The sequence below is a fragment of the Vombatus ursinus genome, unplaced genomic scaffold, assembly GCF_900497805.2.
Source record: "Vombatus ursinus unplaced genomic scaffold, bare-nosed wombat genome assembly UNPS02001287.1, whole genome shotgun sequence".
In the NCBI taxonomy this organism is placed as follows: domain Eukaryota; kingdom Metazoa; phylum Chordata; class Mammalia; order Diprotodontia; family Vombatidae; genus Vombatus; species Vombatus ursinus.
In genome coordinates, this window is record NW_020941065.1 from 10,785,611 (window position 1) to 10,801,723 (window position 16,113).

The 16,113-nt window shown below is 49.0% G+C and overlaps 1 protein-coding gene across 1 annotated transcript in view; it reads right to left on the bottom strand.

The window, feature by feature from the left end:
* Nucleotides 1-7,108: 7,108 nt before the first annotated feature.
* The window catches only part of CORO1C (coronin 1C), an 88,733-nt gene continuing 79,728 nt past the window's right edge, over nucleotides 7,109-16,113 (bottom strand). Inside the window, exons 5-11 of the mRNA XM_027864347.1 lie at nucleotides 15,410-15,591; nucleotides 14,020-14,139; nucleotides 13,293-13,397; nucleotides 10,590-10,735; nucleotides 9,130-9,187; nucleotides 8,799-9,047; nucleotides 7,109-7,736 (exon numbers count right to left, since the gene is read on the bottom strand). Of these exons, the coding sequence (XP_027720148.1) occupies nucleotides 7,617-7,736; nucleotides 8,799-9,047; nucleotides 9,130-9,187; nucleotides 10,590-10,735; nucleotides 13,293-13,397; nucleotides 14,020-14,139; nucleotides 15,410-15,591 (980 nt within the window). The 3' untranslated portion in view covers nucleotides 7,109-7,616. The remainder of the gene's footprint in view (nucleotides 7,737-8,798; nucleotides 9,048-9,129; nucleotides 9,188-10,589; nucleotides 10,736-13,292; nucleotides 13,398-14,019; nucleotides 14,140-15,409; nucleotides 15,592-16,113) is intronic.

The following is a 16,113-nucleotide window of genomic DNA, read 5'->3' on the forward strand; positions in this document are numbered from 1 at the left end:
ATGGGGTGAAAATTTGGAACTCAAAATCTTGTGGAAGTAAATGTTGAAAACAAAAAAATAAATAAAGATTACCATAATAAAAAAAAAAGAAAGAAAGAAAGAAAAGGAAATCCTGTGAGTCCGGTGCGTGTTGTTTCTGATGAAGCCATGCCGGCTTTTTGTGATCCAGGCTCATTTTCCTAGAGCAGGCCAAAAGACAAAGGGCAAGCTTATTGGCCTATCATTTGCTCGCTGGTTTTGTTTTTTTTTCTCCTTCTTCAAAAGACTGGGCCATTCGCCTCCACTTCTGACACAGTTCTTGGGTTCTGGCAGCCTTTCAAAGCATATGGACTATGGCCCTAAAATCCCACTTTACAGTTCTTTCTCTGGAGGACCTGGTAAGATGAGTTCATCAAGGGCAGTAAGGTGTTCTCTTACTATCGCCTTATTCACCAGTTAAGATCTTGCCTTTTCAGTTCATTCTACTTGGCAGAAAATCAGCACCAGTCTCTGGTTTATGGAATTCAATTTTTCCTGCAAACACTTTGAAATCTGCTTTTCTCAAATCTAGGGCATACCCGAACTACACCTGGTTTTTCCTCTCTTTGGTGACAGAATGTCACCATGTAATGGCCACTTAAGGTTCTTCACCATATCCAAGCCAACAATCCACTTCTCTACATGGGGAGAACTTTGCCTTCTTAATTGCTATGACTGAATGGTGTACATCCTTTAATAATAGCAGACACCTGAAATCCTAACGAAACACTGCTGCACTTGGATGCAGATCTGATTTCAAATTCCTTTTGTGACTCAATTCAACAGTGTCAATTCAAGAGTCTCCATCGTGAAAGGTACCGGAAATATAAAGATTTGAATTTGAGTCCCTGCCTACAGGGAGCTCACATTTTACTGGGTGTCATAAAGGGATGAAACGACCTGCGAGTTTCCTTCAAACGCCTATGAAATACAACCCACCCTGTGGTTTTCTTATTCTTCAGCCCTCCCTGGCTCTTTGTATCCTCATGCAGATTAAGTTCCAGTGATTCCCTATCAACCCCAAGAGCAAATAGAAAATCCTCTCTCTGGCTTTAAAGCCCTTCCAAACCCAGCCCCCTCCTGCTTTTCCAGCCTTCTCACGCTTACCCGGCATCCACATATGCTATAGTCCAGTGATGCTGGATGTTCCTTTCCCAATCCCCCCTAATGCCAGCAACTGATTATCTCCAACTTTAACTTGTCTATACTGTTTGCACAGAGGGCTGTGTCTCCCGTTAAGATTGTGAGCTTCTTGAAAGCAAAGATGTTCTTTTGCCTTTTTTTTTTTGTTAATAGCACCCCCAACCGCCAAAACACACCCTGTTGGCACAATGTGTTTAATAAATGCTTTTTAACTTCTATCTCCCCAATGCTAAGAACAATGCTAGGCACATAGTAGGCGTGTAATAACTGCTCACTACATAACCATAACCCTAATACATTTATCCATAGGAACAATGCCATATGCGTTTCCTGGTCAACTCACAAAATCCAGTTTAATCTAAAGCACCTGAAAGCTAGTTCTATGAAAATTACACCTAGGCATAATTTATAAAATTGCTTCTAAGGGGCCAATGCATTATTGAAAATTCCAACTTAGAACATCAAAAACCCATTTTCCTCCACCCTTCCATCTTCCAGACAGAATTGGAGGGGAGAGAAGTCAGGAATGGTATGGAAGTGTGTCTCCATTCTGAAGGCACCTTAAAGTCATTGCCCCCAGAGATTCTGGATTGGAGTACAAAAGGCAGTACTCATCAAACATACAGTACATGTGTAAGCCCAGGCTCTAGCAAACAGGAGGCACTACCTCCATGGAATTTGTGCTACTGCTGAATAGCTTTCAAAGAGACTTCCCACAGCCCTGTGACCCCTTTCCAGCCTGAGGCTTCTCACTAAATACTCTCTTACTTGTTCCCATCTATCTCTGCTGGTTCTTTTTAAGAGCTTTCTTCTGCTGACCCTCCCACCCAAAGTAATTGGTCAGTCGATCTGGATGTGAATCCTCCCTCTGACACTGCACAACTATAGTTAAGAGTCACAATCTATAAGCCCATTTCCTTACCTGTAAATTGAAGTAACAGCCCTGTAAATCTATCTCAAAAAGCAGGTGAGGTTGAAATAAACACTTTGCAAACTTGAGTTACATTTACATCAATCAGTTATTACCACCCATGGTTCTTATCCTTCCTAGCTAGTTTAGAGCAGAAAAACCTGTGAGCTAAATATGATGATAATTTTCCCTTTTATCCAATGTTTACTATGCCATTCTTCCTGGAACATTTCATAACTGAAGCCTGTTTCCTCTTAGTATTAACTTCATTGGGCTAAAACCTGATAAATGAAATAATGGCATTAAGTGAAGACTTCTGACATTCCTGAGGACAGAAAGAAGGGAATACGGTATCTTTTTTTTTTTTAAAGAATTTCCCTGACCAAACTTTTGGTTATTTTTGTGACAAGTAAATTCCCTTCTTCTCAATCAAACCATTGTGACTTCTTTAAAACTCAGCCTTGTAGTTTTACAAATGTAGGATTTCGTAAACTCAGTACTTAAATCTGTAACTGTTTACTAATTTGTTCAACCTTAAAGACACCAAAGGAAACATGGGATTATGAATCTGCATAGCCTGAATGAATTTATGAGATTGCAATATGTAAAAGAATTTATTTTCCAACCTGCTGTCATTTTCCTCATAAAGGCTTATCAGAAATTCCAATCTTTGTCTGGGGTTTTCTGAATCCCACATCTGTGCTTACGTGTAATAAAACCTAGGGTGTTACCTCTACAATTTGTTGTGGCAGACTTATCTGGCAGCAGTAATCTACCATATGGACTTGGTGGGAGATACTTCTCCTGTAACACTAAATTATTCCAGGAACCTTTTCCCCCTGACTGGCCTCCTCCTTCAGCACCAGCCATCTGAACTAGATCCTTTTTCTCCTCTGCAAGTTAGGACAGAGATGGCAACACTATGCCTCTAGCAAATCTTACCTTTTTTTCACTCTCTTGTCCAATGGGTAACCCTACTCTTTCTAGTCTCCCCCTAAAATCTGCTGCCCCATATCCCATTTGTTCTAAGCCAGTATCCCAGGTCAATGTTTCCTCTCTACATCCCAACCTGTGGCAGGTAAGTTGAGTTGAGTGCAACGGTGTTGGTTCTACTGCATGACCTCTGGCATATCACTTCCCTTCTTTACATGAGCTCCATTTTCCCTCTAAAATGTGGTGCAGATTGGATAAGATGATTTCTAAGGACCCTCCCAGCCTCACATGTAGGATCTGGTTCTAGGATCTAGGGGCTTTGACGTGGCATCAAATTCACATGGTCATAGGATACAGAGCCAGCAGGGACCTTAGAAATCACCTAGTCCACCTCTGACCCTACCCCCCACATTAAGTAAAAGTCCAGTTGCCCAAGGTCACAAAGGTAATACCAGCGAAGGGATTCAGATCCGAGTTCTTTACATTACACCACACGGCCTCTTCTAAGGTCATTGCTCACCCCCAATTTCAATCTTAACAGATTCCTCCAAATTCTTGAGCTTCCAAATGTCTCAGCGCCAAACTGGGATTCCTCACACTGGATTCCAAGGTCCTCTTGCTTACCTACATTTGACATCTTCCCTCCCACCCAATCTTTCTGTTGCATACAAACCGCACGTCTCCCATGAGCCTCTGGTTCCAAGGAAAAGCCAGAGGCCTTGTGAATTCACCCCTTAGCCCTTACACTTAGGACTTGGAGTGGTAGCTGCCCCCGGGACCCAACTAGCTGGTTCCAGTTGGTCAAGGCTGCTATTTCCTCCCTCTTCTTCCTCCCTCTGCCCAGGTGGTTAGTCATATCCTTACATGTGGTTTTGATTGCTTATACTTCATAAGATATCTTGGGGTTTGAAGGCTAGATTTTTTTCCCCTCTCCATTAATTTTATAATTAAAAAAAAACAACTGGGACAATTAACTCTTTTGTCTCATGTAGTTTTCATTCATGATTTCTTGAAATACAGCTCTGGTAAACCAGGCTTTGATAAAACCCATGGGGATTCAAACGGAGCTACCGACTATGCCTTTAAACTCAAATCACTCTGGCTCTCACTGATGGGGTGTCCCAGCCCAAGCCTCACTGGTTCACTGTCTGGGTTCAGATGGCTCAGTGAATGTAAATAGCAATTGTTTCTGCTCTGGCCAGAAACCCTGAGGGTCTTCACCTCCCAGGGTTTGTTTTTTTTTCAATAGGCAAACTAGGCCACCTTTTGTCCCATTTTTTACCCAGCCTTAATCACAGACAAACTTAGTTCAAAAAGGCAGAGGTCTCCCACAGCATCCAGGGTCATCTCCAGTCATCTCTATCGCCCTGACCTATGTCTTGCTCCAGGAGTCTGATGACCTTGGAAGACAGAGTGAGGCTTGTGACTTTGCCGAGCCCTGCCTCACTTAAATCCAATTCACTCCCAAGCCAAGACATCACCCTGCTGACGTCATTAGTCCTCTCAATCTGTGTGACTTTGGTGGCCCAAATTAATTCAACTCCCCTCTCTGGGCCTCAGTTTCCTCATCTCAGATCTCTCTCAAATGAGGGGAGACTAGGTTAACTCCTGTCATCTCTAAGTTCTGTGAGCCTGTGATTGATCCTATGGAAATGAGTGGTTTGGGCGGGGGATGCATTTGAAGAGTCAAGGGCACTCACTGCCTTTATTAGGACACTGTTTGGTTGAGGGGGTCCTGGAGTTAATAGTTCCTAAAAAGCAAACCCAAACAGCCTTTTAATAGATGATGATTTTAAACATAGTAAGGGAAATAAACTTTAAAACACGGAAGTGCTCCCAGACAAGGTCTGCCCGACTGTCTGCTGCTGATCAAGAGCAGCCTCCCCGCCTCAGACACTGCTGATCGGCACAGAGCCAAGTGGCTTCACAGCCAGGACCAGCCTTCCTACCCACCTCCCCGCAGTCACAAGTGGGACGGCTGCTCCTGCCTGACCCTGCCCTCACGACACACGAAAACACTTTCCTGAGAAGATATTTGAGACCGTAGCCCTCTGTACCGACATTCATCCCATCAAAACCAAAAACAACACGTTGGGATAGGGGAAAAGTCCTTTTCTGAGATTCCATGGAAAGTGCTGGCTGGCTGAGGGGGAAAAAACCCACCCCACCTAGCTAAAAACCCCCTGGAGGAATAAAGCAACCACACACAGTCCTCCTCTCATTGGACTCTTGTTCGAACCTTAGAGGTCTGGTCCAAATACCTCATTTTCAGAGATGAGGAAAGTGCAGCCCAAAGTCAGAGGTAGGATTTGCACTGCATCCCTTCATTCCCCCCGCTGCCAGATGAGCGGCAAGGCCCTGGACACTGGGCCTCAGTCCCGTCCTGTTGTCCAAAGAGCCACCACTTCCCAGGTGATATCTGCTTGACCCTGCTGCTGTTCCTGTTCGGGGCACCCCGCCCCCCACACACACCCACACACACACCCCCTCCCCACCTCATACTTACCCTTAAAAGAGAAGTGCAGTTGGTGTTCTCCATGCAGTAACCCCGAGAGAGCAGCTTTGTGAAACAGAATGGAGGCAGCAGCCTCAAAATCAAAGTCGAGGCAGGAAATAAACACGGAGACAATTTTGTAATCAATGATTTTATCGTTGAAAATGGAAGCAAATATTTTGACAGAATACTATGGCCGCTCTATAAGAGCCGATCTTGGGATAATTCACCGGTTCTCCTCTGGGCTATCACGGCTTTAAAAAAAAAAGGAAAAAAAAAAAGAAGCAGCCACCCCCCTGCCCACCCCCCAGCTTCAGGCACTGACTGTTTGTGCCTAGTTAGGCATCCGTTCACTTAAATAAGACACAAGCAACAAACGACGATCAAAATGACTTTTCCTTGCTCTCTTCCCACCTCAGAACGATATTCCTAGCATCCTGCCTCCACCAGCAATCAGGTCTGCGCCCCAATCTTGCAATGGAAGGGTCCTGGAAGATTGCATGGATGGAACACACAGCTCTCTGCAGCCAACTCACTCCACTATCTCCTTATCCACTTCCGTACAAAAGCGGAGACACCACGCACCTGGATGTCCTCAGACTCTGGGGCCAGCCTGGCCGAGCCCCAGCACCCTCTTCTGCTCAGACCCTGGGCTCTCTCTCCCCACCAACACGAGCGGCCATGGAAGCTCCCTGCACCATCCCACTGTCAGACTTTCCACATCCAACCTGAGACACTCAGTCCTTCCACAGAAGCCTTCCACTACACACAAGACAGACGGACAGAGCCCAGGCTTCAGTTGCCCCAAGGCTTAGGGAGCCTGATACTTGCCTCCCTGGGAAAGGATGAGCGTTCCAGCACATGCGGTGCTGTAGGTGGTAAAGGGGCAACCCCGGGCATGGGGAGAGGGGCTGAAGGAGGGCCCTGACTGGACCCCAGCTAATTTACCACTCTTATCTTTGTCACAGACCACTCACTTCAACATGCACCAAGCACCGTCTGTCCATGGGTCTCAGAAGGTTAATGGGAAATATGTCTGAAATAGAGAGGGAGGGAGAACAAAATGCAGGGGGGGAGGGGGCCCTGAGTACAGTCATTTTGTATGTGTGGACTTCGCAAAGGGAAGGGCGCTTCATTAGTGGAAAGACAATCTTTTTTTCCCTCTGGCATGGCATCAGAGCAAGACTGGGAAACAACAGAAAAGGCAAGACTACAGGATCCACGCTCCCCTTCTGAGCTTTGTGAGGTGAGTGCCCCAGCACGGTTCCACGTCCTTGTCCTGGGGCATCCACGCCTGCTGGGCACTAGCCCCAAGCCTGAAAACATGATGCTTCAAGTAAGAAACGGCCAAGACGCCAACAGCCACGCCAGCCTGGACAGAGCCGTCGCCCCAGAGCCCGAGGCCTGGGACGACCAAACACCACGTCCAACGGCACGATGATAAAACTGCCCAACGTCTAGAGCAGGTGAGAGAAGGGGATGGGGCCTGGTTTCCCCCTAAGGGAAACAAGAAAACCCAAGTGGGGGAGGCTGGGCCAGGCCGCCCTCAGGATCGCTTCCCCTGACTCCCTTCATGCCACAGACAAGGCAGCACAAAGTGGCTACTGCTCTGATTGTTCTAAGATGAATGTTTATATAAAATAATATTTTATCTTCATTTTATAAACATACACAGTGCTGTCCCTTTCAAATTAAGGAAAAATACACACACACAAATACTGCAAAGTAGCAAAATACAGAGGGGAAAAAAAGCTCCTTTTGGTTTTGGCAAGTTTAAAAAAACAAACTCTAAAGAGCGACGTGGCATCCATTGGTCCCTATTCTGCAACAACAACAACAATAATGATAAAAAGAGGCCTGGGCACAACACTGAATCTGAATGGTTTGGTTTCCAAAATTCAGAATATCTGGAACTTTAAAAGTAGCACTTTTTTTTTTGTTTCTTTAAAGTTCAACAAACAGTCACGGAACACTTAAAACATCAGAAAGGCTTTTGATAAAAAGCTCCACTTTTTAAATGGCGGCTCACTCACGCACCAGCCGTGGGAACGTGGCCGATGGCTGGTGGTCTCCCCCAGCGCCTCCTGCCTCCCTCCCACTTTCCCAGCTCCTGTGCCTTCATGCGGCTATCTTTGCCATCTGCTGCTCCAACTTGGAAATGCGCTCATCTTGATTGCAGATCGTGTCTTTGATGGACTTGATCTCTTTTAGGATCTCGTCCAACTTGGCTTCATTTTGCTAAGGAAGGAGAAGACAAAAAGGGAAGCTTGTAAGGGCAACTGACCACGAGCAAGTATTAGCAACACGATCTCATGAATGGGAAAAAGCCCCACTCCTGAAATTCAAGTGGTCCCCATGGCCTTGGGGAAACTCAACGCCTATGGTTAAGTCTTTAAAGGCTAGGATGAAAACACAGGGAAAACTGTTTTTAGAACTCTGGAGTAAATCCCACCAAAGTGTCTGGGTTTCTAACAGCACCTCACTCCCCCCAAATCTGGCTGTCAGAAACAGGGACCTGAGCTACACTTTCAGGATTCATAATCCTTTTCTTCCTTCTGCACTCCAGCTCCCCTTCCCACAAGGCCTCCCAAAGCTGGGAAGGGGCTCGGCATCACCCCAGGTCTCTTTAGGTCTTCAAGACCAGGATGTCAGTAATTAGGCCCCTCACCAGAGTGGCCACAGCCTACCTGAAGGCCTGTCTCGATGACTGAGCTACCAGGAAGGCAGGTTGGCAGGCAGGGGTGAAGGGAGCTCTTGGACAGGATTCATGGCAACAATGACAAGTCCAGCAGCGGGGCTTGTCCCCTTAGCTCCCTCCTTCTCGGAGGCAGGTGTGACCAGCGCCCCGTTAGTCAGACCAGAACATGAAGTGGAGCAGGGCAGCGTGTGAGGGGCTGCTGCTCCCCGGTGGGCTGCACCCACTCATCCGCCAAGGGGACAACGTCACCCCTTAAGGGGCTTACTCAGCCCGAGAGAACCAGAGCTCCTTTTAGACCTCTCCCACAAGAGGACGTGCCTCCCAATCAACAGAACAACGGGACTGAAGCAACAGCTCTGATGCTTTACAAAGATGCCAGTTATTTCTGAAGCCCTCAGAGGTGCAAGCCTGGGCTCTGGAAGACCCAGCACCTCACTTCACCACTGCCTGCCTTTGTTTCCTCATCGGTAAAATGAGGGTGCTGGACTTGATGGCCTGTCCAGCTCTCATGGTCTAAGAGAGAGGGGTGGGGGTGGGGGTGGCCATCCAGCACGGCCAGGCCAGGCCCCAACCCCCTGCCGCCACCACTCCCTTCCACTCACCACGGTGCCAACGCCATCAGCCACTCCCTTGGGGGGGCCCATCAGGCCGCCTTTCTTGTTGACTGAGTGCTTGTTGTCCAGCAGGTTCTTCTTGACCACCTTGAGGTCACGGTTCTTTCCGGGAACGTAGCCGTGTTTCAGGGAAATGAGGAGCGGGTCGGCATTCTTGCCCTCAAACCATTCCTCTGCCTCCAGCGAGGCCTCGGGTCCTGCTGTGTCTGGATACAGGTCATCCTGGAAAAGGTCGGACTGCAAGAGAGCAAGGCAGGTGAGCCAAGAGGCGAGGCAGGGTGGGCATCGTACCCCCACCGCCTGGAAAACAGCCCCTTACCTTCCTTGGAACAGTCATGATAATGGGCTCACACTTTCTCTCATGAAGTTTGAAGAATCTTCAAAGAAAGAAAGAGAAGAATGTTAAAGAAAGGGAGGCTGACACTCCATCCAGAGCTCCCACCATGTTGGGGGGAGGGCGGCAAGGCTGGTGGCAGCGCCATTCCCATCCCATAGACAGTAAATTGGGGAGAGGGGAGCTGTGGCTCCCAATCCAGGATTTCTACAAAGCCCTGTGCCTGCTCAAGCCTCCCTGAGGTTTACAGACACACATATTAAGTCAAAAAAGCCCCAGCGAGTCATTCACCCTGATCACCAGAGCCCTCCAGGACCACCCCCAGCAATGAGAATGGGGAGCCTGCACTGACCGCTAGCTAACAAGGGGTGCAAGAAAACAACACTTCTACGGGGGGTGGCACTGCTCTGGGTATTGATGAGGACAACAGCTGTTTGACAAGTGCGCCCCACTCCCAGAAATGTGACCCTCTTTTTAGTGTGACTACAGTGAGGGGCCTCCCCGCTGAGCCCCTCTGAACCTCCCACGCAGGCAGAGGCCTCTCTGTGCCCACAGCTTCCTGCTTTCAATCCTGAATCCTAGCCCAAAGCTGCTCTGAGGCGGTCAGGGTCCAGCTGGTCACGCTAGCTGATGCCATTAGAAAGTTTAAATGGGGCCAGGGTTCAGGGCAGCAGGCTGGGCACATCTAACTGGCTCTTCTTCTGCCAATGACATCTAGAACCATGCCCTCAGCTCAGCCAGCCTGACCCACCTAGGCCCCTCTCTTTCACCACCTATTCAAAGAGCTACATGTATCTAGAGCTGTAAAGCACTTCACACACACAGCAGCCCTGGAGGGAGGCCCTCTTCTGAGCCCCATTTATAGATGAGGATATTGAGGCAGAAAAAGATTGAGGGACTTGCACAAACACACCTAGTGTTTAATGCCAGATCTGAACTCGGGTCCTCCTGCCTCCAAGTTTGGTCCTCTATCCACTGCACCCTCCAGCTGAATATGTATCACGGTTTTCAGTATCCCTATTTCATCTGACTACAAAAAGGCAGCTGGTGGCTCAGTGGATACAGCACCAAGACTGGGGTCTTGACCTCTGCCTGCCTCCGTTTCCTGTAAAATGGAGATAATAACAGCATTTACCTCCCAGAGATAATCATTGTAAGCTGCTTAACCCAGAGCCCCGCACATAGTAGGCGCCATGTAAATGTTAGCTCTAAGCACCCTAAGGCCAAGGACCACGGCTCACCCCATTCTCCTCAGCCAGCACAGCACACTGGGCACGTCACTGGTACTCAACGTTTGGTGAATGAATGTTTGAGAACCAATGAGGCAGAGCTAAATTCTCCCATGTGATTAACTAAGCTTGGACAAGAAAGACCACCCGCCCCGGGCATGAACCCTGGAAAGGTGTGCGCGGCGCAGGACAACCCCGTGCCTCAGCACCTCTTACCTGGCAATCTCACATTTGTTGACGTCGAGCCCTCTCTTGGGCATGTACCCCATTCCCCTCTGAGGCTCTTTGCTGCTGAAAGTGTTGAGGTAGTGGACATAGGGGGATTCATCCGTGATCTCAAAATAGCGGATGCTGCTGTCACCCTGCGGGAAGGCAAGAACAGCTCCCTGTACCCATCAGTGGGCGAGAGCCCACACCCAAACACCGGCGAGGGGAGCTGGCTGCCGCTCCTCCTCTCCACCAGCGCCACGGCAGCCCGGGTCTGTCCTCCAAGGCCTAGCCCTTAGGGAAGAGGCTCAGAACCAGGCCGCAGAAGAGCTTACGGGATGTAGCACAGAATCTGAGCCTGCGGGACAGGAAAGTGAGGGGGGGACGCATTCCTCAGTCTTAAAAAAAGAAAAGGACAATCGCAGCTGGTGGCATGGAAGAGGGATTGTCCTGCTTGGCCACTGAGCCCAGGGCTGACAGTGGATGGAGATCGGAAGCACACGCTGCAAGAATCCCATCCTCAAGTAGTGAGATCCCCATCCCCTAGAAGTCTTTGTCCCTTGAAGGTGAGGGTCAGGGATTCATGCGCAGGGTGGCGCTAAGCCGCACCGACACCGATGTTCCCGCCAGCCAAGTCTCCAGGATTATCTACAAAAGCAATACTCTGTGTGCTTCAGGTGAAAGCAGAAAGGATACTGTTATCTTCGACGTGGCCAGCGCACGGGATGAAATCCAGGGAATGGATTACTGCCACACTACATACGCTAGCGGATTCTAAGACAACAGTTTTGTACTGGAGTTCAGTTCCCATCTGGGACTTCCAAAATAAAGAGGATGAAACATTGACGCACAAATAAAAATTCAAGATGGACGGAATATGATCAGACCATGCCAGGTCTGGAAGCCCAGGAGCACAATCAAGAGATCGGCCTCACTTAACTAATGGTGACTTACTGACTCGCACTACCACCCCCATTTTACAGATCTGAAAACTGAGGCTCAGCTTATTTAAACTGACACACTGTGAGTTTAGAGCAGGGAGTCCCCTTGCTGGCCTCTAAGCAGCTGCTGCGGCTAACCAAAAAGTGAATCGGACAGTGATGAGGGCAGGAGTAGGAAGGGGAGGAGAAGGGAGCTCCAGACAGACACAAATAAAGCTGCTGAGGATCCCGGGGACAGGGCTCTGGAGCAACAGGTCAAGGAAGAGAAAAGGCTCCCCCTTCAGCAGCCCTGCCCCTCAGGCCCTCAGTGGCTCCTCTTTACCCACTGTCTTCCTCCTTCCCTCCATCAGCATCTTGAGGTCAGGGACTCTCTTTTGTGTCCCAGTGCCTGGTACAGTGCCTGGCACACAGGAGCCTTTAATACTTTCAAAAGCACATCGGAAATACTTTCCCAAGAAATTATAAAGATGTGCAAGAAATGGCTCATCTTGGGCCGTGTGGCTGGTGAAGTCGGTGGTAGCAAAGTTCAGACACAGGCACTTAATAATAATAATCAGTCTTTTCCATGAACTATTTTCCAAAGACAAACAGCTGCTGCCCCTGAAAAATGAAAGCCAATTTCTGTGGCATGCTCAGTCACTGTGAAAAGAAGAAACAGAGACCCGTCATCCCCCATCCACAGAAGGGGAGCTGCTGACATTAAGGAACGATCTGGTGGAGCTGGCAAGAATTAATTTCTTCCGGTTTAAAAGAAGGGTCACAATTCACCCAGACGGTGCACGAGTCTTTAATAATCACAGCTCACATTTCTATGGGGTTTAAGGTTTGCAAAGTGCTATGTACGTATTATCTTACTTGACTCTCACATCAACCTTAAGAAGTGGGTGATATCATCCCATTTTACAGATGAAGAGACCGAGGCAGACAAAAGTGAAATGACGTGCCCACGGTTTCATATCTAATAAGTGGCTGAGGCAGGATTTGAACTCAGATCTTCCTGACTCCAGGGCTCACTCCCATTCTAGGGCCCTTCCTCTCCTGGCTGTGTTTCTGATTTTGTGCACTTCCACCCTGACACCTCCCCCTGGAACTACCTTCAGTGCCTGGGGTCTCCTCACTGGAGACCTCCCATGCTGGACCCCTTCTCTCACTGGATAGTTTTTTCAGTGCCCCCGTTTTTGGAGAGGAGCTCAGGCCAACCACTTTTCGTTGGCTTTCCAGATTGGAGCCCTGTGCGCCCCCCATCTGGGCACCTTCATCAGTCCTGCCCCCCTTTCAGCTCCTCCTCTTCATGTGCGGCCTTTCTCCATTAGAATGTCAGCTCCCTGAAGGCAGGGCCTCTCTCTTCTGTACCCCTGGTGCCCAGCCCAGTGCCTGGCACACCACAGCACTCACTAAATGCCCGTGGCTTTGTCTGGTCCCTGGGGCACCGTGATGCCACCCACACACACGTGTTATTCTCAAGAGGAACTCCTGAAGCAACAGGATGAAATGTCGTCTAACCGAGGGCCAGGCAATGGACTCCTCTGCTGCATGTGACAAACGGAGCCCTTCCTGACACACTGGGATCATCAGCAGTGAAGACACACAGGGTACTGCCACGGCCCAAGACACATGACTGTACCTGCAGGCATCACCACAACCCTCCTCCTGCCTTTCCCTTGGTTTTTAAAAGCAGATTCACACTCCCTTCCAAGCTATGCCCACACCCCTTCGGCTGAGGGCCCACCCAAGGCCCAGCAGCGACGACACACACGGCGGCGCTGGTTACCTTCCCACACAAGTAGATGATGCTGGTGTCAGGGTCATAGAAGGGCAGTAACACGCCATTGCTGGTGTCCATTTCATGAAGGGCGATAGGTTCTTGCATGTTTTTCTACAAGTAAATGTGAAGAAGGTTAACAGCTGATATTAAGGCACCACATTTTTAGCTAGAGAAGATGGGAACAGACTTCAGATATGTGACAGGTTCTCATGCAAGAGAGGAATCAGACTGAAATCTGGGACCCTTTCCCCCCTCTCAGCCTCAGTTTCTTCATCTATAAAATGAGCCAGCTAGACCAGATGGCCTTCTGAGTTCCTTCTAATTCCACGATCACGTGCATTACAGAGAGCCCGACTCTGACTGGCCACACTGGTGGGGAGGTAATGAGTTCCTCATCACTGAAGGTCTTCAAGCACAGGCCAATGACCATTTTGCCAGGTCTGGTAAAAAGGGCCTCATCATTCAGCTAATTTAACAGTTTTCTGCAGTGAAGAGTTCTACTAATAAATGCTGGTTGTATGCTCTGGGTACTGGAGGATGGAGACCAAACAGTCCGTGATGTCAAGGACTTTATTTTCCTGGAGATGTTGTGGGGCTGTAGCAGGGGACTTGGGAGGTTTCTGCTTAAGTCAAGGGTGAGAGGTAGGGCCACTAGACCCTGATGCCACCCATCACAACCGGGCATACACATGCAAACCCTGGAGGCAAATGCGTGGCCTGGGAAGGATCGTACCAGATTCCAGAGGGCGAGCTGCCGCTCACTCATGCGGCTGAAGCCAGTGGTGAAGACGTTGCCGTCTGCCAAAAAGATGGCTCTCATGGGCCGAGCTCCTTCGTGTGCCTTTTCTTTCTCCTGAAACACATTCACCAAGAAAAATCTCGACACCTCCCCAAACAGCTGCCTGGGGGAACGTGTGACCAACACAAGAGGGATCTGCCATAATGATGGGGAAGAGAAATCCGGCCCAGCACTCCCGCGACAATGTAGCTACGAACGACGAGATTCCTAAGGAGCTGCTGCTGCTCAGTCCCATGAAGGTGGTGCAGCCGAGCGGGAAAACTGGAGCCCACCCAGCACTGCCCTGGGCCCCTGGTGAACTGGGGGGTAGGGGACAACAGCACTGAATTCCTCTCACAATGGGGCACGGTTTACTTTGCTTCATTCCGTTCAGTGGAACTTTACCCTGAGATGTGGCAAAGATGTTCAATAGTCAATAATGGAAGGGCTGTGGGAAGACACGGGCATAAAGTCACACACTGCCACTAATTAGTCCAACCATTCTGGAAATAATATGGAACTGCGTCAGAAACGTCACCAGGCCATTCCCACCCTTGACTCAGGGATCTGAGGGTGTCAGAGGCAGAAAGAAGGGCTCATAGAGACCAGAATGGTCACAGTAGGCAGTCCTCAACCAGAGGGCGTCTAAACACACCGTGCTACAGAAAGACAATCCACAGAAGATCGCCGTGCTGGGAGAACGAGGCAGGCAGAGCTGCAGAGGAAGTCTGGGATACACTGGTGCAGGACTGTCCCAGGAGAACACCACCACGGCTCTAATGAGACCAAATGGACCAGTGCTCCCACTGGGGTTTGGAGGTTTGGGTGGTTTTCCCCCCCATCAAATGGCTTTCTTTGGGGATATGTGGGGTTTCAGTTGGGAGGCAGGTTGACTTCATAGGAAGTTATTATAATGCAAAAACAAGACAAGAATAAAACTTTAAAAGATTTTCCTAAACCGTAGGAGAGGAAGGAGCACTGAGTGACCCGATCGGCCAGCATTTTGGACGTCTGCAGTCTCCTCAGCCTGAAGCAGGGAAGCCAGGAGGCATTACTGTCCCACGGGATCGAGCCTGAGCACGCCAAGGGAGGAGAGTCCGGCTGTCTCTCAGGCTGGTCTCCACTCGTATTACTATGATGACGCCAGGCGCGGATGGCTGCCGTCACTACACCAGGCAGTTTAACTGACCTTTTTAAACGGGGAAAGTACCAGGGGAGATTGCTTACTGGGAAGTGATTGAGGGCACAGCAAAATACATCCATTAAAAATGGCAAGGAAAAAAATGAAGAAGGAACAGCATGAACTCTTGTCTCAGAGCCCCGGAGACCCAGCCCCGGTACTCACAGCCACGATCTCCTGCTTCCTGGGGTCGATCACTCTCACTTTTTTGTCTTTGGAAGCCGTACAGATCAGACTGCCGTTCCGGTTCCAGCTGACGTTATAGATCATGTCTGAGTGCATGTCATCCAGGTTGATGAGGGCTTCCCCTGTCCCCACATTCCAGATGATGATGGCATTATCACAACCTGAAGGAAGAAATGTCTTCCATTAAAGTGTGAACACACCCGATGGAAAACCCAAGCAGAACAAGAGGGTGACAGGAACTGAAAAGGGGAAGGGGCTGGCCGGCCAAATCCGGCTCCACCACCAGGCTCTGTGCCTCCATTTCTCCAACTATAAAAACAGATGGCGTGAACTAGATGATGTCTAAGGTATTTTCCCAACACTTCTAATTCTGTAGTTTTGGTTATTCAGGGCTCAAAACTGACTGATAAACAAACAACGATCTTTGTGAAGGAGAAGCCAGCAACCCTTGAATCACTCAATTTTTTATTAACTCAGCTGGATGGTTCTTGAATGATTAAAGGAGAAAGCATATTTTATTTTCAGAGTAAAAGAAATGTTGGAATGCAAAGAACGTGTGTGCGTGGCGGGGGGGTGAGCAGGGACTGAACATCAATTTGAAGCCACTCAGCAAAGGGAAAGGGGGTCTCAATCCATGATGACACTCTCAAATGAGTCCTTGGATCAATTATTCCCAAGAATGA